Source organism: Rissa tridactyla, chromosome 3 (genome assembly GCF_028500815.1).
Source record: "Rissa tridactyla isolate bRisTri1 chromosome 3, bRisTri1.patW.cur.20221130, whole genome shotgun sequence".
NCBI lineage: Eukaryota > Metazoa > Chordata > Aves > Charadriiformes > Laridae > Rissa > Rissa tridactyla.
The window spans coordinates 75,896,048-75,917,444 of record NC_071468.1 but is presented as its reverse complement, the minus strand read 5'-3'; the positions used below and the strand labels follow the sequence as shown (position 1 = coordinate 75,917,444).

Sequence of the window (21,397 nt, the reverse complement as noted above, 5' to 3'; positions counted from 1 at the left end):
GCTCTGTGCTAGTGTAATGAGACAGACCGAGCACCGAGGGGAACTGAGTGGCGTGTGTGTGTTTGAAAAGAGCATACGAACTCCTTTCTGTTTCCTGGATTTTGTGGGTTTGAGTTTATCTTCATGGTTCCTTAGCAACCTTATTTGTTTTCACTAAGTGTTTTCTGGGTTTGACTGTGAGGGTTTCCCTCCCCCGCTGGTGTGGTTGCAGCTGGGGAGGGCTGAAGAGAGCGTGAAGGGAGGACAGTTAAACATGGCAGATGTACCAGGGTACCGCACTGACTGCTGCATCCCCCAGCCAGGGGAAAAAAGGCTGACCCTTGCTTATTCCATAGGCTATCAAATATAAGGGGTGTAAGGAGACTAGAGCAGAACTGTGTTGGAGACATTTTCATTATTAAAGGGAGGGAAGTGGAAAATGTTAGCTGTGCATAATATATATAACCTAGCCATACATAATACATATTAACATCTGTATTACATGTGGTGCAGATAGTTCTCCCCTGTCTCCAGTGCAATTTATCTCCTCCCCTTGGACTTTGCTAAAGTGCCTCTAAGCACTGCTGACACATCCCAGATACAATCCAAAGACGTAGCGAGAAACAGGTCCGTTGTATCAGAAGTCAGGCTTCCTAAAAATATACAAGAGAAAGAGACACAAGGCTCCTGAATGTGAAGCCTGTGTAGGACTGCCTTTCTAATTGGAACAATGTTCAAAGTGTACTATATAGCTAACACTGTACAGGAAAAATAGCTTTGCTCTCATGCATTTATGCAGAGGATAGTGAGGAGGAGCTGGCAGAGACGTTTTGGGAGGACATAGGGTTTCTGAGGCATCTACCTGAGAAGGCTGGGAATTTATTATCTCAGGTACCATGATAGGGTGGAGGGATCTAAGTGCCATATGGGCTAAGAGGTGAAGATGGGCATTGGGAGAGAAAAAAATTATAGATACTCTGGGATTAAGCCCTATTCTAAATAACACAGGAATCAACTACTTGGAGCAATCGGTGAATGCAATAGATGTATGCTGATTGAGAAAGTTCTAAGGCATTTGTTCCTTTTTCTTTCTTATTTTCTTTGACATTTAGTCATATTCTGTCTACTTGATAATTTTCCCCCTGCCCCCATTTCTCTAAGATAAGCACAAAGTAGTTCGGGGGAAATAGAGGTAAAGTTTTGAACAGAACTTGACAGAAAGCAGGGTTGCTTAATGACTTCCCCCAAATTCTTATCATGTTCCCTCTTTCCCTGTTGATAGTCCCATGATCTTTTCTGTGATGCAACACAACACCTATAAAATCAGGATTTCTCACTCTTGCCATGATACCATGGAAAGTACGCTCATGTGGCCATGACTGTCTTCTGCTTTGATTGCTGCAATTTTCTCCTTTTGACTTCCTTCATTCTCACATCATCCAGACCAAACCAGACACAGATGCAGTGACCTGTTTCCTGCTGTTTGTCCAGATCATCTCTCTCTGCTGGCAAGAAGTCGGTTCTTGTCCATTATTGCCCACGGTGATTGTTAAATTAATCTCTTCTTTCTGCTCTACTAGTGGTCTTAATATTGGTCTCCTACCTCTTTCTCAGTTATCTTCTGTACCCTGCACTGACCATTATTTGCTTAATTCCCCGTTCAGTTGATCACTGTAACAAGGCACTTACTGAGAGTGTCTGGACAAACTTAAAAGATGAATTTAAAATCTATCTTTATCTCCCTCTTTCCTAACATTAACGTGTACTCCATGGAGAAGGCAGTGCTCAGCATGCATGCAGTGAAGGGGCCTTCACTTAGGACTGAGCCTTGTGTGATCAATTCTAAGGCTGCTTTAGGAGCTGATGTTATTTTTCCCCTTTTTAAATGTGCAAAATTAAACCATGAGTGCTGCTGCTGGCCTCTAAGCAGGAGAATTACTGACGCTGCTTTATGCTTGGGAATTATTGCTGCAACAGTGACTATCTACATTAGCCATAGATAGGCACGCTGGGACCCGATATCAGCTGTTGCCAAAAGATAGTTTAAAAGCCTCTTCCCTCCCTGCCTGTTTTTCAGATAAAGACGTATTCCTTATACAAAGTCAGGGTTTCTCTTTTCCTTATCCAAGAATGCCCACAAGTAGTTACGCCTTTTCAGTTTTTATTGCAAGTTGCTAAGGTTTTCTCCAGTGGAAATTGAGCTCCTTGGCTCAGAAGTTTCTCTCTCCTCTGGGGGAAAGTGAGGAAGGGAACACAGAAGTGGGGAGGAAGAAAAGATTCAGGTGAAATATCTCCTCTCTCTCCTGTTGCGTCATGCTCTTGCATGTGACAGAAATTAGTCCCAATGGAACAAAGAAATGTAGGGTATTTAGCAGTATAAATTCACACCAAACATCTCTAAACAAAGCTGAACTCTCCCGGTTCTCACGAGCAAAAAGCTGTTTGGCACGTGTCACTGCCAGAAGACGGGCAGTCACATCTGCTGTATCCAGAAGTTTGTATTGGGATAGTTTGCTACAAAAAGTGCCATGCAGATCTTGCATTCATCTCCCATCACAGCCATTTACTTTTTTAAATTGAAAACAGATTATTATGAAGAATTAATGATACCCCTGAAGTACACATGCAGCGTGCCAATAAACAGTAATAAGCTTTTAATTCATAAGAGGTGATAGATTTCAGCTCCTGTTGGCTTACTTTACACATGGGAATAATTCCTTGCTTATTAGGGTTATTTGAATGAAATATTAGGCAGGCTTTATTTTTTATGTCATGAAAAGAAGTCTATAGGCGCTTTTTTTTCCCCTTCTTTCTTCTCCTTTCTTCTCTGAACATACCTGAGATACCTAGGGGCTTCTAGGATATTGTAGCGCAGAAAGGCAAACAGCTGTTCAACTCAAATGCACTCTGTAGTTGATGAGTGAGGGGTTTCTGTTTGTGTCCCAGCTGCTCACCTCCTCAGGACTGAGCAGAAAGGCTCACTTGAAGATTCAAAGGCCTGGTAACTGCTGAGCATTTCCTTCTCGCTTTCCTTCCAGAGAGAGAGGGATACCCACCCTTCCTGCCATTAGCCTCCTCCAGTTTCTCAAAGGCAGTAGGTCATGCATAATAGTATTTCTTAAAAAAAAAAACCCAAAAAACAACACAAACCCAACACTTTATAGATAACACCATGTGGGCAGTTCAGCAGCAATGCTGACATAAGGAGTTATGAAGGCGCAGCTGTTTGTGGGACTGGCAACCAGATTAGGGAATTAAACTGGCTTTAAAAGGTAGGTGGTGGTGGGAGAAAAAGGGGGGGCCCTTTGTTTTGAAGCTAGATCAGTTTCCCGATCTGGCTCACTGCGCAGCTGGGTGGTGCACTGCAGCACTGTGGAGGGAGCAAAAGGCTAGGAGCGGGATGGGAGATGTGAAGGAACTCCTGCCGCTTGTGTTGCTGCTTACAGTAGTATCTGTAAGGCAGTGCCCGCGTTTGAGAATTACTATGGTTCTGAGTCTGTTCTTAAAGAAACCACTGGGTTTTGAGACCTGCATTTTCCAGTAAGCTTCATCACAATTTCCCCTGTGAAGATCACTTTTAACACCATTTTACAGATGTGACAGTGAAGGTTAACTGACTTTTTCAAAAGGGATTTGCCTTAGGAAAAAAGGTAAAATGTGAAAGTTGCAAGTTTCCTGTCCGTGTGGTCCCTGTTGGCGGCTTTCATGTACCTTCCTGTGGCCGGAGTCTGTGCTGCCCGTGCTGTGGTGGAGCTGGTGCAGCTGTCGACAGCACTTCACCAGAAAGAAGTTGACCTAAGTGGAATCACTCACAATTTGTGATTTTCTTTGCAAAGAAAACCCCTCAGAAATGTCGAAGTTTATCAACAAAGATCAACACCACCCAGCCCTGATCAGCAGTAAGAGAGACACTAGTTCATCTGTGTGCCCTTTAGTAAAACATGAAGAAACCTGTTCAGACTGGTTTTAAGGCAACCTTCAAAATAATATTCAGGAAAATTCTCCTTTCCATCAGGACTAACCTTCTGACAAAACTCCTTACATGGCTTCTGGTTTAGCTGGAAGGATTTTCTCCACTATGAAGATTTTTCAATGTACTCCTTTTCCGTCTGATGCTATGGAGCTATGGCAATGAACAAGACTTTTTGAGCTGCGTTAAATGCTTTTGTTTAATGAACTTGACTAAAAGATGAAGTTGTGCTTGTTCTAGTCTGAGCATGATCTGAAATACTGCATGGTGGTATGTTATGTTTGGAAAGCTATCACTGCATCTCAACGCAAACATATAATCTTTTGAAGACAGATTTAATTATTTTCTTCAGTTATGAAAAATATTTTAAATTTCATTTATATTCCATTAGACCTTTATTGCTGTTTTCAGAAGGTAATAGCTGATTAGGTTCTCAGTTGCTTTTCTTTCAATTCCTGGAAGGAAATCTATTCTGCGGCTTACATGGTAAAGTGACTGAAGAGTTTAAGTGCATATAGACAAAGCTGTCCCTGTTAAGGAAAAAGTAAAGTTAAAGAAATATTATGAAAAAGTGAACGGTGAAATGCATTTTCAGCACGTGGGCTGCATAAGACACGATAAATCTACCCTAAAGATGGTCTCATGCATGAGAATCTGTCAAGGGTAAATCTTGTTCCTTTAGAGGCTCATGCTTGTGGCAGGAGATTTATGCTACCTGACTGGTATGCCTGGAGGCAAAGATGTATTAAATGCTAGCAGAGAAGAAGGAAAAAACTTGTCGAAATCTGTGGTTTATTAAAATGGTGCCAGCATTTGGTCAGAGCCAGCTACACTAGCCTTGTAATGGATTCTGGGAGCTGAGTTTACAGGAAAGTTTTGTTGTTCTATTAAAAAATAGAACAGGATGAACTTTTCAACCTAGTAGGTAAAGAGCTAGTTTCCATGGGCCTAACTCTGTCAGCAAAACAAATGAGTCTTAAGAAAGAACAGGCAAACTATTAAGACATGGCATTAGCAGAGGTGTTTTCCCACAGCAAAAGCCAGATGACTGAAATCAGAAACTTTCTGGTCTTCTAAGTCCCCTCTCAGACATTGAATTAGACATCTGACTTGCAAAATAGGAAAAGTAGAGATAAGAACTTATATGATACTTATTCATATCTGCAGAAATAATTTTGAAACCTGTATGAAAAGTGGTTTTTGCAGGGGAGAAAGCATCATCACCTATAAAATGAAAGTTGGAGCAAGATCTCTCTGACCTTTTCCCGTATGTCACACAGATAAATCTGTCCCCTCCACACACACACATAGCTGCATAGGACTCCATAAGTCCATTGCAGTATAAGGTGACATATCATTCCTACCTAGGAATCATGAGTTGTGTTCCATTTGCAAAAGGTCTGAGGCCCTGTTGAGACTTATTTTAGAAAAAAAACAACAAACCAACCAACCACAACTTCCCAACTTTATATTTACTTGACACAGTCTGCTTTATAGCAGACTTGTTGGAGAGATTTGTCTTAAATATTATTCTGTTCTTCTCCAAATCACAGTCCAACCTTCAAGAAGAACAAGTTTTGAATGCTTACAGTTATTTATTTATTGTAGGACAGTAATACCCAGGTTCCTCCGAGAAGGATCCCAGAACCCTGTTGTGCTAGCCATAGGGAAAAACACAGTGTGAAGAAAAAGTCCTCCCCAAGATATTGAAGTGGTACATGGCTCTTCAGAGACTGAACATGGCTTTCCTGTATTGCTGTAGCTTCTCCTTAAAAAAACCAAAAACCAAAGTGCCTTAAGATCTTATCCTCTGAGGGCTCCTCTTTACTTGCGCTCACACATTGCAGAAGAGTATTAAACGTAGTATGCCCTGGAGAACCCTGTTTCTTATTGCTGCTGAGTAAAATTCAAGGGAAACCCTTAATGAGAACAAGCATTCCTGTTTCTTTGTTTGGAGAATCATTATTCCTCTTTTGTATTTTGTGCTTGCCAAGAAGTACTTGTGTGATTAAAGTGGTTTGTTGTTTTAGATCGATAGTTCGGGTGTGGGGTATGAGAATTGCTGGATCCAACTTCCATGGTCCAAAAGATCTAAGTGACCTCACTGCCACTCTGGCTTCCTGCTAAGGGAGAGATCTTAGTAGGATCACTAAGGATTAGCAGTTGTATGAATAAAGATATCTATGAGATGAATGCTTGTGACATGAACCTTCCCTTTCCAGACAAAACACACTGGTGTTTCATAGTCAGTCTGTGATGAGGAACAAGCTGTTAGGAAAATGGAATTTCTGGGAATTGTAACATTTGCAAACCTTGTGTTCTTCCAAATCAGAATTAAAAGCCAAAGCTTCCTGTTGAATGAAAGCTCTGGACATAGGAGAAAATTGATTCGTGACCATGGAAACATTTCATACATTTATATTCAGTATAATGCGCTGATAATGCAAACATTGATGCTAATGTTTTGTAAGTTGAAAAAAAAAAGAAATTCAGTTAAGTGGAATCACAGCGCTTTACTTTGACATTTTTATTTCTACCCATTTCAGATTTCCACCCATGTCACAAGACCAAAGAAAAAACCACACTCAATTCACATCAAGAGTTCTTTTCATCTGAGGGAATATGATTTAGAGAGTGACTTTTCAAAGGTGAGACTCACTCCTTATGTGCTGGATGGGTTATCCCTGCGATTTCCCCACATATGAGAAAATAAACTGTGGTGTCTGTGGCAGCAGAGAACTCCATTTGTGCTTCGCCCTGGAAGTTTAAAATGAGTATGTATCCTGTTCCAGGTGCTTTGGAAAAGATCACAAGAACAGGGAGAAGATCAACAGAGCTTTATTTCAATACCTCTCCCATTGTTCCCAAGTATAAGGACACCTGCAGCATATAAAGATCTTGAGCTGGAGATAATCTCCAGTTTGTTGTATTTTGTTTTTACTGCATCTTTCTTTTATGGCTTTTCCTATTGGTTTATTAAGTGTATAATTTTGGCATCTGAAACACTTTGCACTGATTAGTTCCATAATTGAATTTTGTTGAATAGTAATTATTGGGTTAAACTTGAGGCCCGATCACGTTCTTGGATCTCCCCTAGGCCTTTTATTTGAGAGTTAGCAGATAAACACTTCCCTTCACCTGTCTCATGCCAGTCATGATTTTACAGGCCTCAGTTTCCTCACTGATTTCTTTCCCAAGCTGAAGAGTCCTGATCAACTTAAAAGCTTTTCACACAGAAGCCGTATCATATTGCTAATTTGTCCTTTTTGTACTTTTTCTAGTTCTATTATATTCTTTCTGAGAACAGACCTGTATGCAGTATCGAAGTTATTGTTGCATGACTAATTCTGACATGTGCAACATTTTCTTTTTTATTTTCTCTTCTTAATAACGATTAATGTTCTATGCGCTTGTTAGACATTAGTGTTTAGGGAGCTATTGCTGCCAGAGAAGGAGCCAAAATAAGTCCAAGATCTCCCCTCTCTAATGAACTTTCTAATGATAGTAACATACTAGAGACCATTCTTTTATGTACCTAGAGAAGGGTTTTTTCACATTTATGTTTCTCACTATCAAATTTAACCTCCTATTTTGCTTCCCAGTTACTGACTATATTCAAAATCTTTCACAGCTTGCAGTTTGATAACATGATATGAAGAAGTTTAATGATGATGTTGGATGTAAGTTGGTGTTGTAAAGATGAGTGTCACCTGCAAAGATATCCGGAAGACTCTTCTGCAGGTGCCATTTTAATGCCACTCAAATTAAATTCAGGGTTGGTATGTAGAAATGATTAACAAACCTGACATCAACTTAAAAAAAAGTTGTGTTCTGAGCTAACCAGAGCTATTTGGGAATGACCTTGAGATTATATTAGAGAATGAAAAAGTCACTCTGATACTCACAGTCAAAAAAAGCAAATCAAACGTTAAGAATTAGAATGTGAGGAGGAAAAATAAATAGAGTACAAATGTTTGCCGTTGTATAAATTCGGTGTGCCCATACCCTGACTGCTGTGTGCAGTTCAGCTATCCATGTCCTCCACCTTAAAAAGAGCTATAACAAAACAAGATTTAGAGATTTGGATAGACATAAGGAAATCTGGGCAATTGCCAACCATATGACATTTAACAAAAGCAAGTGCTGGATTCTCCACCTGGGATGGGGTAATCCTGGTTATATGTACAAACTGGGGGACGAGAGGCTGGAGAGCAGCCCCACAGAAAGAGATCTGGGGGTTGAGTTGATGGTAAGTTGGATATAAATCAGCAGTGTGCCCTGGCAGTCAAATGGGCCAACTGTGTTCTGGGCTCCACCAAGCACAGCACTGCTAGCCCGTCAAGGGAGGCGATTGTCCCACTCTACACTGCGCTGTTGTGGCCCCACTGCGAGTACTGTGTGCAGTTTTGGGCGCCTCAACACAAGAAGGACATCACACCACTAGAGTGTGTCCAGAGGAGGGCAACCAAGATGGTGGAAGGTGTTGAGGGCAAGACTTAGAAGGAGCAGCTGCAGTCACTTGATTTGTTCAGCTTGGAGGAGGCTGGGGGGGTCACCTCATGGCAGTCTACAGCTTCCTCAAGGCAAGCAGTGGAGGGGGGGAATGCTGATCTCCTCTCTCTGTTGATCGGCGATAGGACACAAGGAAATGGAGTGGAGCTGTGTCAGGAGAAGTTCAGACTGAACATTAGGAAAAGGTTCTTCACTGAGAGGGTGGTGGTTCACTGGAACAGGCTCCCCCAGGAAGCGGTCATGGCACCAAGCCTGTCGGAGTTCACGGAGTGTCTGGATGAAGGCCTTAGTCATATGGCTTAGTGTTACATAGTCCTGTGAGGAGCAGGGAGTTGGACTCGATGATCCTTATGGGTCCCTTCCAACTTGAGATCTTCTGTGATTCTATGATTCTGTGATTCTATGATTCTATGATTCTACTTCAGAGGAGGGCAAGGGTGATTGAAAGATATGGAATGGCTTCTATAGGAAGAATGACTGAATCAGCTTTTCTGCCTGGGAAAGACATAACTGAAAGGGGACATAGCAAAGACATACGAATTAATGGATGATATGGACATGGTTAATAGAATAAGATTATTCTTGTATGGGAAGAGACAGTTAATTTGTGACTATCCAATAAAGCTTACAGGAAATAGCTGGCACATAAAAGGATGCGCTTTTTTCACACATGCAGTTAAACTATGGAACTCCTGCCAGAAAATACTGAGTGACAGAACAAGTCCATTTATGATAATCACTAAGGTCAGGGAATACTAAGAGGAAGCTTAACGTCTTTACAAACCATCTGTGCAGTAGGATGGTCTATGCCTTCCTCAAGCTCATGGATGACACTGAATTGGAGGGCAGGATGGATCACTCCTCCAGCTCAGCAAGTTCCTTCTGAATGGCCAACAAAAACATCATGGAGTTCAATAAAGGCAAATACAAAATGCTGCATCTGGGATGTCATAACCCCATGCACCTACACAGGCTGGGGATACACAGGATAAAAACCAGCTTTGCAGAAAGGTGCTGGTGAGCAACCAGATGAATAGGCATCTGCAGTTTCTCTTGAAGCAACGAGAGATAGAGTTGTTCTGACCAGGCAGAGCAGGAGAAGGCAAACAGCTGGGGCAGATGTGAGGGCCTGCACTGAAGACTGGGGGCAAGAGGTGTGCCTTACAGGCAGGGGCTTCTTGGGGTAGGAAGGTTGGGGATGAGAAGGAGCGTGAGTAGGGGAAAAGGAGAAAGTCTTGGGAGGAAAAAGAATTTAGGGAAGGATGAGAAAGAGTATGGAAAATAGCGGGGATTCTGGATTGAAATGATGAGGAGAAATGGTTTGACTCTGAGAGTTGGGGCGGGTTGTGAAACGAGTTTGGAGGCAGAAGGACTTAGGAGATAAAAAGTCACAGCTGGGAAAACGTAGACGAGAGGGGAGAGTCAGGGGATGAGCATGCTGTGCTGCGCAGGCTTTTGGGTGAGAATGGGCAGGGATTACTGTAGTGCCTCTGCTGCCTCTAACCAGCTCTGACCTGGAAACAGAAATTTGCAGAGACCTGGCCTTCCTCTTCCAGCAGCACAGGGTTTGCCTCCCCTACATCCACTTTTTGTCACTCAAAAGTATAAATTTCAAGTTTAATTTCCAGACAAGAAGATAACAATAATTGTGCTGGCTATCTATTTTTAAATCAACATCTCAGCAAATCATAATAATGACATGGATACCCCAAACCCATCTCCTCCTCCACTGTTTTTCTCCTCCTTTTCCAGTGTGAGACGGGGAAGGAGGCACAGGCTTCTGTCACAGTGTGCAGCCTCAGCTGATGGTTACACTCTCCTGCTCCCACGTTGCACTGTCTCCTTTGCTCAAATCCATTTCCAAATTTAGCCACATAGATGAAGAAATAAATTGTGGACAAAGACCATTCCCACCTTGGCCAGCAGATGGCAATTAACTACTCTCGAAGAGATCCTTAGGTGCTCTTTAAAATGTACAGAAACGGGAGTTTGCAGTAGATGAGTCTCTGTAATATTACATTGAGTGCAAAAAATCTGGAATTTGAAGTTCTGGAAATTGACTTCACCTTTTTTTTCATCTATTAACAGATCAGATATCGGAGCTTCTCAGTCTGTGAAATAAGTACTGTTATACATTAAGGAGAAAAGTACTTAATGTTGTTCTGAGTTACTCTCTCAGCAGTTAACTCTCTGTTATGCTGCCATAACATGCAGTACAGGAACTTTTGGTCCCTTTTTAGAAGTATTGTAAAATCTATGTCGTTTCTGGGATGCTTCCTGTCACATCTAAAGGTCCTGACATGGAGAGTTGAAATTAAAGAAAAATTTAATATATGTGTCTGTTTCCTATTGTTGTTACAGATCTAGGGGAAATGAGCTATTTAATTTCAGAAGGAGACAGAGCAGAGCAGGCAGGTACAGATAATATATGTAATAAATGACAAACTTCTGGAAGAGGTTAGCAGAGAAGGCTGCTGCAGGAAAATTATGTAAACTCGGGTTAGGTTCTTTGCTGAATAAGGAGAATGTTTCAGGGATGATGTAAAAAGCCAGCAAGGAAGCAATTCAAAGCTATGGTTAGTGGACAAATATACTGACATTTTCCTTTTCCTTGCCTGAATTTCTTTCATTTTCACAGTGAAATTGCTCTGTAGAGCTAACTACAATGTGGTATTTAGGGAATGCTGTGAGTTTTCACAGCTCAGGAGAGTAACTCCCAATGTGTGGAGGTGGAAGAGTTAAGAAGGAGGTTCAAACTGGCATTACAGTTTGGTTCCTGACTATCATGCTGACTGGGCCAGAAAGGAGTACAGAAGTCCTGAGTAAGTGTGGGGGAAAACATTTCTTAAATCATTGTCTCGTGACCTTTTTACCTTGAGAAGCATAAATATGATATGAAGCAAGTTTTATCTAGCTTTGCGTGGCTCAAAGTTTAGTTGCCCTGATGGGAGACTGAGGGCTGAAGGGAGCAAAGAAGGAAAATCAGTGGTAAGAAGAACTCGGGATCCTGCCAAAAAGGCTGGTTTACTTTTAAACACTCAATATTTCAGACTGACTGAAACACTATGTTTTACTTTCCAGTCATACTGATGTGATCAAACTATAATGAGAGAAGGAACTCCTAAACTGAGAGCGTGATTAACAGTTTTTAACTCCAGGTCCTTCCACAAACTATTGCAGACAGACCAGAAACGTGCGATGCCCGCACTTGGCATTTCTATCGTTAGTGGCCAGTGCTTTGTGAAACCCTGAGTTACAAGCCCTCTCATTATCAAAAAAGAAAGTTCTTCCTTGAGTAAGAGGGAGTCTGTACCACCAGAAACAAGCCAGTCAAAGCGGAAGTCTGGAGGGGCTGTCTGGCCTCGGGCTTCAAAGGAAGCCCAGGATTTGCTGGTGGTGAATAGTTTAAGCAGACCGCAGGGACTATGTTCAAAAGTTAGTTTAAAAACAAACAAACCTGTAACTCTTACATGTTCATGGGTAAGAAATTCCTGTACTAAGCTTGTGCTCCTTGCTTTAACACCAAAGTTTCTGAAAACTGTCGTTAGGAAACTGTGTTATTAGGAAACAGCATGGTAGACTCAGAAGGAATTTATCCAAGTAATCAGGAGGGTTGGTTTGGGGGTAAGAGACAGAAGAGACTCATGCTGGTGAGAATGGGGTTAAACATGGGATCAGCACCTGGCAATTTGCTTGAGAAATCCAGACTTAGGAACATTCGGTCTATCTGCGTCAGCGAGTCTTTGAAACGCAGGAGATTGAGGTTGGACACAATCACAACAAATCAATGTCTAACCAGAGAACAGAAATCAACCCACCAGTGACACTTAGTGCTTCCAGTTAATATCTCACATATATATTTCTCCCCAAAATGAGCTTGACATCCCATCTTTATAAGAAGCACACATCTTTGCTAGAAAAAATCAGAAGTCTAGCGCTTTCACATTGCTCCTGCATATCAGGAAAAGCAAAATGAGAAAAAACGGCACTCAAATCCACTTGTAGGTTACCCTGAAGTACCAGTGCTACTGTGAAAGCTGAAGTCAAACACAAGGTTGGGATTTTATGTTTGTGTCTGCAATTCCTGGCTACGATCAGATTCATTGCACAACCAGAAAACTGCTTTTTCCAACTGATAGCCTTGCAGAGTCATACTGGAAACAGAAAATAGTGTGTACTTTGGCTGAGATATTACCAGCCATAAAGATCTGGCAACTGCAGCTTGCTTAACAATTTTGCTAATTATATTTAAATTGGAGTGAATCAACTCTCCTAACACTGAATAAAGAACAACTTTATTTTTCCCAAGGAGAAAATCAGATAGGAGACTGGATGTACTCAGGTGAGCAGGTTTTTAACAAGTGTTTCCACACTAAGATTTAACACAACTTTAACTATACCCATTTGTTAGGCTGGTGCGAGCTATTACACTCGCGGTCTGAAGTTAAAGCTCTGTAGTTACTCGCCAATAATTCATGTGTGAACAGAAGTTAAAGCTCTGCAGTTATTCCACAACAATTCATATGCGAACAGTCTTATATCAGAATAATTTTTTTTCTTCTTGTTCAACTTTTTCCACATGCTCATGATATATTAAGCTAATTAATGAAAAAAATAAATCCTCTTCTATATATGGATATGCATCAGTATGTGTAAGAAAGGGACAGTTGTCCTTTAGCTTCTGTTTTTCTACTGACTGGTGGCAGCACATCAGGTATCCTGCAGAAGTACTATTAGCGAAATGCCTTAAGATCAAAGGAACTACAGAATTACAATGTCTGGGAACAAAGTGGGTCATAAAAGGTCAGAAAACATTCTTTCTGTAAAAACAAGGGGCCCGGGTTTTTTTTAAGATCACCTCTTTATGTCAATGGTGACTTTCTTAGCGAGAATACTAGGCATGTTTGGATAGCGATAGGTAAATCTGAGATGACTTAATGATTAATAATACTATTCCCCATAGCAAATTTACCCCAAATAGAAGAATTGTACATCATTTAGTACACAGTTTTCATGCCCAGTCAGTAGCATTTTAGGTCTTGATAATTGTAAAATCCTATTAGTACGCAGTAGTATCCTGCAGTAAATTCCAGCAAAGTGAATTTTGGAACCATGATACTGCTGCTTGTGTATTGTTATAAATCAGATTCCTAAGTGTTTAGGAATCATTCATGTGGTTTAAGTGGCTTGGCTTTATATCATCTTATTTCTTATTTGGCCTAATTTGAGCACGTGATCTTCCCTTAAAGGGTGGTACTCTGTGTACTATATTATTCAAACAGTTGGCAACTTTTTAAAGGTTTAGACGATGCTACTTGGAGAGCTTAGAGGAGTTGAAGACTTTTAGTAAAATAATTTAGGTGGAGTGTCATTTGATTTTAAATATTCCTATCTCAGGGAGAATTTACTCTTAAATAAGATGACCTTGATTTCACCCTGGTGAGAGGAGAGAAGACTCACTTTTTTCTTTAAATTATTTGTAACTAAAATATGAGACACAGACAGCCACCTAAACAGTTAAGACATTTTATATACTGAATAATTCTGCCTGAAAACTGATACTGCATCTGTTGTGTCACATCTCTGCGATCACATGCTGCTGTAATGCAGAATCTTTTCATAATCTTTCTTTTAAGTAATTGGGAGGATCATTATGATGATAAAGCAAATTGATTATTAATGTTACCCATTTTAGGGAATGCAATCTAGGTTTCCCAGAGGGGAATCTTAGTCTATTTGCATCCTTTGAGTTACCAAAAATGCTATTACAGAAGCAGTGCAAACAGCACTTGTGAGCTACTGAATCTGGATGATCTACATCTGGCTTTCAAGTAAATGAATGACCAGCTATTTGGTAACCGGGTAGTCTTTGTAAGTGAGGCTAGCCAGGGGTAGCATGTTGGCTTTCTCAACCTAAGCAATATGGGAGGCAATAATAGTTAAATTTAGGATTCCTTTATGAAGGAATTCACTTATGTGAATATATGCTATACTATATATCCTTTTTTTCTGTATTAATTTATTTTACTTCTATATCTAAAGTAAGGGTTATCCCTTTAATCTGGTAGGGATGGATTTTTATCAGAATATAAATATAAAATGCTCGGACTATGTGTGTGCTTACTTTTGAACAACTGTTATATTTTTACTTAGACACTAAGCAAATACATATTTAGAGGAAGGCCATTGATACAGGATTTATTTAACTTAAAAAAGTCACTGTCAATTCAAGGATTAAGTTAGTTCTGCTTTGGAAAGAGAGGAGATATTTGATGGTACTAACAAGAATTGTTATGTTTATTTCACAGAATACAGTCATTGCAAACTCAATTAGGCATTTCCATATACCTTTTTTTGAAATCTGTTTTACCAATATTACTAAATATGGGATGAATTGTGGGTTAAATAATCGATCAATTGGAGAAAATTGAACCAGAAAGGCAATGTAAATTTTGTTCTGACCTGACCTGCAACAGACTGGATTTTTTGCTGTGGGATACCAAACTTTAAATTCAGGATTTCAGATAATAGTTGAGAAATAGATCCAGACCTAGCACAATTATTTAAAAAAAAAAAAAAAAAAGAAAAAAGATTTCCTTTCTGTTACTCTTTCATACATTAAAGCAGCTCTTTGCGAGTAGAAAAGTAGAATGAAATGAAGTTCTTCTGTGCCAGCTGCAAGGTAATATGCTATATGAAGTGATTTATTGTATATTTAATATGTCCTATATAGTTTAAGTATTTAAATGCAAATATGTACAACCTGAAAATATTCCTTGATATATTTGGTATCCTTATACTACTCTTAAAATGTCAGCTTTTTTAATGTTTGTATTTCTTTACACAAATTGGTTCAATTTGCAAAGGCAGGTAGACTTTCTACATGGAAGACTTTGTTAGCAGTTTTTGTATGCCTTAATATTTGAACTGACTCACTCAGATACAGTTTTGCTTATCTAGTAAGTAAAATGCTGACAGTGTTGTAAATCATATCTTGAAATGGGGCCACTAACACCTGCTCACCCTTGCTATAGCCTTTAATACAGAAGCACTTTCAAAGTGACAAAAAGCAAATTATGATAAAAAAGTTAATTTAACTTGAATAGAAATTAGAATTCTTAAAAAGCAAGATTAGTGTCACTTATATTCCTCGTGCTTTGTTATTTAGGTAGTGTTGGCAGAGGTAGTAGCTCTTTGCTTTCTGCATTTTTTGCAACCTGAAAAGTCAATTGAGTAGCAACTGAATAGACAACCAAAATCTGCTCCTAGACAACAACTGTATTGGGTTTATTTGATAAAACATTTGCTTCTCTGATGCTCCAAACTTTTGTTGAAAACAAAATTGAGTTCTAGAGATTGCAAATATGGTCTGGAAGATACTAAATCTATGTAAACAAAGGAAGGAACTTTGAGGTGCTTAGATCCTATGATAATGGATGCAATATGAAATACTTGACCTGGATAGTGGTATCAAACCAAGCCTGAAGACAGCCTAAAACAATGGCTTGAAGCAGTTCCTGCTCATTTGAAAGAGATGTTAACTTTGAAGCTGAACGAGAATGCTGCCAACAGTGTTAGTTATTTCACTGCCAAGAAAGAGGTGAATGATCATGCTAGGACAATGTATTCATGCTTCCTCATTTAGCAATGGGATCAAAACAAATTCCATGTTTGGGGTCTGAATAAAAATTATCTTAAGATGTTCTTCAACTTAATATCTGAGGGTGGGATTAATTTCAGCAAATTTTAGGTGCCTAGAGTTCTCACATCTACATCTAAGATAGTCTTCTGGGCTCCTTTAATATCACTTATCTCATCATAAATGTTACTGTTCAAAGTAATTTATCCCCTGGGATTCCCTATTCCTTCCTACCAATGCTATGTAGGTGACCAGCTCCGATCACGTGTCCACAGCAGAGACAGTGACAAGGTACGCTAGAGGAATCCTTCACTGAAAGACTGCAATTAAAAACTTAGCTTTGTGCAACTGGAGATTTGCAGGGGGCAGAGGGCTTTTACAGTTAATGACTATCACTTTCTTTCACTTGCCTACCTTTAATAATAGCAGATATATGTTAACTACATCCCAGATAACAGCCTGTCAAGTCTCATCTACCCTTCATTGAAGAAAAAAAAACAACTGAATTTAATTTGCAAGGGAGCCGGACCTGAGCCATAACCCATGCTCTAAGTGAACCTAAAAGAGGAAAATGTTAAGAGAAGTCTGGAACTGTTGTTTTAAATAAACATAGGAGTGGGAATCAGACCTGTTGCTTACCCTCAGCTTCACTAGTTAGACATTTAGGCTACACTGTTTCCCTCTCATTCTGCTCACTTTGTCGCTTTTGAAAGGACAAAAATGAAAATTCTCTAGCTATTTGTGAAGTAGGAGGGAACCAATATCTTGACAACTAATATTTTAGGAAACTTTTACTGTAGGTATTACTAGATGCTAAACCTAAGGTTAGACACTCCCAAAGTTCCCCACAGTAAACAAGTAAAATCTGTACTTTTTATCTTTGAAAATGTGACTCACTTGCTTTAGCAGTGAGATGCAGTCCTGTACTTCATACAACTCAGCTGGAGCCTGGTCTGAAACATCAGTAGAACATCCTGTCTGGCTGAGAGATGCATAAACACTGCTTACTGAATGGGATTTAATCTAATGTTGATCTTCACGCAGTTGGTGATACCATATGTTTTTGTGTTTTAATGGTTATCCTGTTTATCTCATCTTTCTGACTTAAGGCCAAATCCTTCTGTTGAATAGGTGCATTATTAATCCTAGCTGAAAATTAAACAAAAAAAAGGCTTAATCATTAGGAGCATGCATTAGTCTAAGTGGTCACATAATTTTGTGTTAGCCTTATGTCCTGACTGTATAGTGCCTACCTTTCTTGGGTTTGCATCTATTGTACCGCCTGTTGCAAACTTATGACAAAGTTAGATACTTTACTAAAGAACTTTTTTTCTTTTCTGGACAATGTAGGCATACCCTTTTTCATTGATTCCAGTACAAATTCTAATCAGATCAACAGAAAAAGGAAGAATTAAACTCTCTGAACATCTGCTCTTCAAGCTTGGCATCCTATCCACCTCATCTCTGCAGAATACTACATATTTTGAAATGGTCTACAAATAAAATGATTTATGGAAAAAGCTATCTTGGTGTGTCACTAACAGCATACTTCAACTATATAGGTAAACTTTTTTAAAGTAGTTGGCAATGAAAACATTCCTTATGGTTGAAGAAAATGCTGCATGCAGGGGCTACTGAAGTATTTGTCTATTTTCAATAGCTTGTGAGAAAGCGAGTGAATATTTAATAGGGAGCTGGTCAGAATTTCAGATAGGGTTGCAGAAGATGCCATTTCCTGGTCTGTGGCTTTTGAAAGCCCACAAATGTCAGGGCAAATTCCTCCTTTAGCACTGGCATTTTATATATTTTATATATAGGCATAACATAAGTACCACCATAGCAGATGTCTGTCGCAAGCATTATGTCTTTTGTATGCAAAATTGCTGTTCGTTTGTTTTATCATCTGTAGGGTATTAAATAAAACATGTAAAATAGGTAAATTACTATAAACAGGAACAAATCTTAGACAAAACCAAGGTGTTTCTCACATCACGTTTCTCAGCTTATCCATTCCCTGTTGATTTTTTCACTTTCCTCTCTGTTCTGGTGTTGATTTTATTTTTTTTTCCCTTGGTCATAACAACAATTTAGCTGAAATAGATACAGTTACCTGTATACAAGTCTGTAATCTCTTTATTTTCACTATTTTTATGGCAATTCTCTCATGTCTGTCTTCCTTCTTTTTCCCTTTATTTTTTAACTATTTTTCTTGTGATCATCCAGGGCTCAAATAACAGAGCCACAAGGGTGGCTTTCCTTTTACATATCTTTCCAGGTTTAGTATTTTTTTATTGCAAATAGGTTTTTTTTAATTCTTCGATAGCAAGAATTTAAATGCCAGTGCTTTTATTGTGAATTATTTGGGTTACAAAAACTTCAGAAATCAAACTGAAGTTAAACCTGCCCGTATTCTGTTTGCAAAGTACACTTTCTATGGAAGGTGGGGACTGAAAATTATCTGACTATGAAGAGTGAGCCTTTATTGTTCTTGCTCTTGGAAACTACCAGGAAAATAGCTGAGATCTCAAGAGACCTCTCTTGAAAGGGAAGAGACTTAGTTCTTGACAGAAGCAGAGTGTACCAAAGAGCAAGGAGGTACAAAGTTTCCTCAGATAGCTACTTAAGGCCTGTAAAGGAAGGCCCCTTGTGCCCTAATTTTTTGATAATATAAACCATTCTTTTTTTTTTTTTTTAGTTTAGATAAATAGCAATAGGACAGTAAGGTACAGAATATTGAAGAAACATGCAGAATGGTTATAGCCATCAAATTTATAAAAATTGTGTGTACTGAAGAATCAGATTTTGTGACTCTTCATTCCCAACAATGTGAGGAGAAAGGGAAAATAGTTGTTTCATTCTAATCAGGGGATAAGAAACACTTAACAACTGGAAAATAGAATCTATTTTAAAAAATGCCCAGAAGTAGAAGTTGCACACAATATGTTCACAATGTTTTTTTTCTAAAAAAACACATCCTTCATCTTAAAAAGCGGGGGGAGTCATTACAGCGTTTATGGGAAATAGGGAAATTAAACTGCGGTACCTATATATTATATTGAAAAACATGCGGAGAAGGAATTAGTCTTGTGCTTAACTGAACACTGACCAAAACAGAAAAAAATATATGGTTCTTCCCTAAAGCTGATTTGACTATCTATCATAGAGTTCATAGCTCCCCATTCAGGAAGGTAGTTGAAGTAATCTGGGGAGTCTAACTGTTACAAACATATTTAAGTGCTTGCAGAACTGGGCCCATTCTGGTCAGTCATATTAAGATCCAATCTTGGATTTTGCCCTTGTTTATTCCTATGCAACCGAAAGTTTAATTAAGTTAATCATTGCTGGCAAAGGTAATGAAGATTGAATCTGGTTCCAAAAAAGGTTTGCTCTGCCACAACTGTTCAAAAATGTTATACTGTGGTGGGTGAAGCTTGATTTATTGTAAGAAATCTCAATAGATTTAGACAACAGCCTCTGGACAAAGACTTGCTGGAGAATGTGAAGTGTTAACTTTTGCGTGTTAAATTGCTTACTAAATATTCCGAGCATATTTAAGCTTATGATAGGCTTGGGATTTTTCATAAGCACTAAAACTTGTTCCTTGGGGGGAACAGATGTGTTTTTCAATGGTCGGCCAAAAGTTCTTGCTTTGACGATTATTATGTATTTCGTACAGCTATATTGTGTTTTGCTGTGGGCTTTTATTTTTTCCATATTCTACTGCTGTTGTATGCATATGTGTAGTATTTCTGTGTTTAACTTAGATGGTCATGGGTAACAACGGAGTATGCAGCAAGATTAGTGCATCTATAAAATGCACTTCATTATTATCATAAATGTATCTGTAAACTTTTTTAAAAAATTAATGTATTTTAAAACAAATTAGAGGACACTAAACATGCAAAATTAAAAATCCGAAGGTCAATTAATTCTAAAAGCCAGGCTGACACCCATTCAATGCGCATTATTACACGGGCTTTCATTACGTCATTATATGGTTTCCTTTCTTTAGCTACTACTTTTCATGTGGAGAATGACTGAGTCATTTGTGCTGGACAAGGCCTGGTCTTAAGAATCTGTGCTTTACTTTGGACTAAGCTTTGTTTTCCCATGCGGGCACTGGTAGGTAGGAGGGAGAAGGTGATTCAGGGTCAAAAAAGGAGGAAGAGGCTTTAACAGGCAGGCAAGGGAATGGGATGGCGCAACTGACACAGTAGTAGCAGCCTGGGTTCTGCGGGAAGGAATGGGGATAGCTTACTAATGCAAGAGCCCTTCAGGTCTCATGGGGAAGGACGCAGTATCCAGATTTCATCTGCTGATTTTCTTTCAAAGAAGCTCTTCTTCCTCATCAGGCCCAAACTGCTTAAAACATAAGTAGCTGCCAAACACAGGAACAGATGTGCAGTTGAGAATTTGGAAGCAAGATCACCAGTCAGAAAGCTTGTCATTTAACACTCCTGACCTCAGTTTTCCCTATCCTCGCACTTTGCTGGCACTGGGGAGGAAAGGTCAAGAGTTGATGCCTCTGTGCAAGTGGGAAACATTTTATGAGGTGTGCAAGTGCAGTATTTTGTCTTCGTTAAAAAAAAGATATAAAAATAAGACAACCGGGGAGAAACGGCTTCACCATGCTCACCCCTGGCAAAGCTCTAAGGGTGGCCCGAGGGGAGGTGGAAAGCTGTCCCGGAGAGCAGCTCCCTGAGGACGGCGGATGCCCCGAGGGCCCTGGAGCGGGGTGGCTCCGTACCGGCCCTGGCAGCCCAGACCCCGGGACCTCCCCTAGGGAGGGACAGTGGGCGATGAAGAGCTCCCGGAGGCCAGCGAGCGCCGGGCAGGGCCGTGCAACGGCCGTGAGGGGAGAGCAACGGCTGTCAACGGGCACAGGCGGGGCTGGGGGGGAGAGGAGGCCCGGAGCCGCGCCCCTCCCTTACCGTTTTGGGGTGTTTTTTCTTCACTTGGTGGTTGTTAGCGAACCGCTGGGGAGGGAGATTCCAGCCTTCTCCCTCCGTCCGCGGGCAGCCGCAGCAGGACACCGCCGGGTGTGACTGCCCGGCCTCACGGGGAACCGCCGCGGCCCGGGAGCGGGGCCAGGGGGCTTGTTTACCGCTCTCCACCGTGCGCAGCGCGCGCTACCTGTGTGAGGAGACGCTCGCCTTCCCGCCCAGCGCGAGCGGCGGCCGTTAACTGTTGACTTCCAGCTGCGCGACGACAACCCCAACCCCCGGCCGTTCCCCTCCCCGGGGGGGCGGCGGCGGCGCGCGGGGCCGCGGCACGCGCGCTTATCATCGCCGCCGCTG

General features: G+C 40.4%; 1 protein-coding gene and 1 long non-coding RNA gene across 4 annotated transcripts in view; one reads left to right on the top strand and one right to left on the bottom strand.

Annotated features, from left to right (window-relative positions):
* RPF2 (ribosome production factor 2 homolog) overlaps window positions 1–17,589 on the top strand; it is a 34,026-nt gene extending 16,437 nt beyond the window's left edge. For 2 of the 3 annotated variants that reach the window (XM_054194400.1, XM_054194403.1), the window contains exon 11: window positions 6,496–6,714. In XM_054194400.1, coding sequence (XP_054050375.1) covers window positions 6,496–6,575 — 80 coding nt within the window. In that variant the 3' untranslated portion in view covers window positions 6,576–6,714. Of the gene's footprint in view, window positions 1–6,495; window positions 6,715–17,450 lie in introns of those variants that run through there. The other variant, XM_054194401.1, reaches the window with a different exon arrangement.
* On the bottom strand, window positions 8,584–21,336 carry LOC128906694 (uncharacterized). Its single transcript, XR_008465293.1, has 3 exons — window positions 21,032–21,336; window positions 20,359–20,478; window positions 8,584–8,971 (listed from the first exon to the last, which is right to left on the bottom strand). It is a non-coding gene; the product is annotated as an uncharacterized LOC128906694 (long non-coding RNA).
* Window positions 21,337–21,397: the final 61 nt, after the last annotated feature.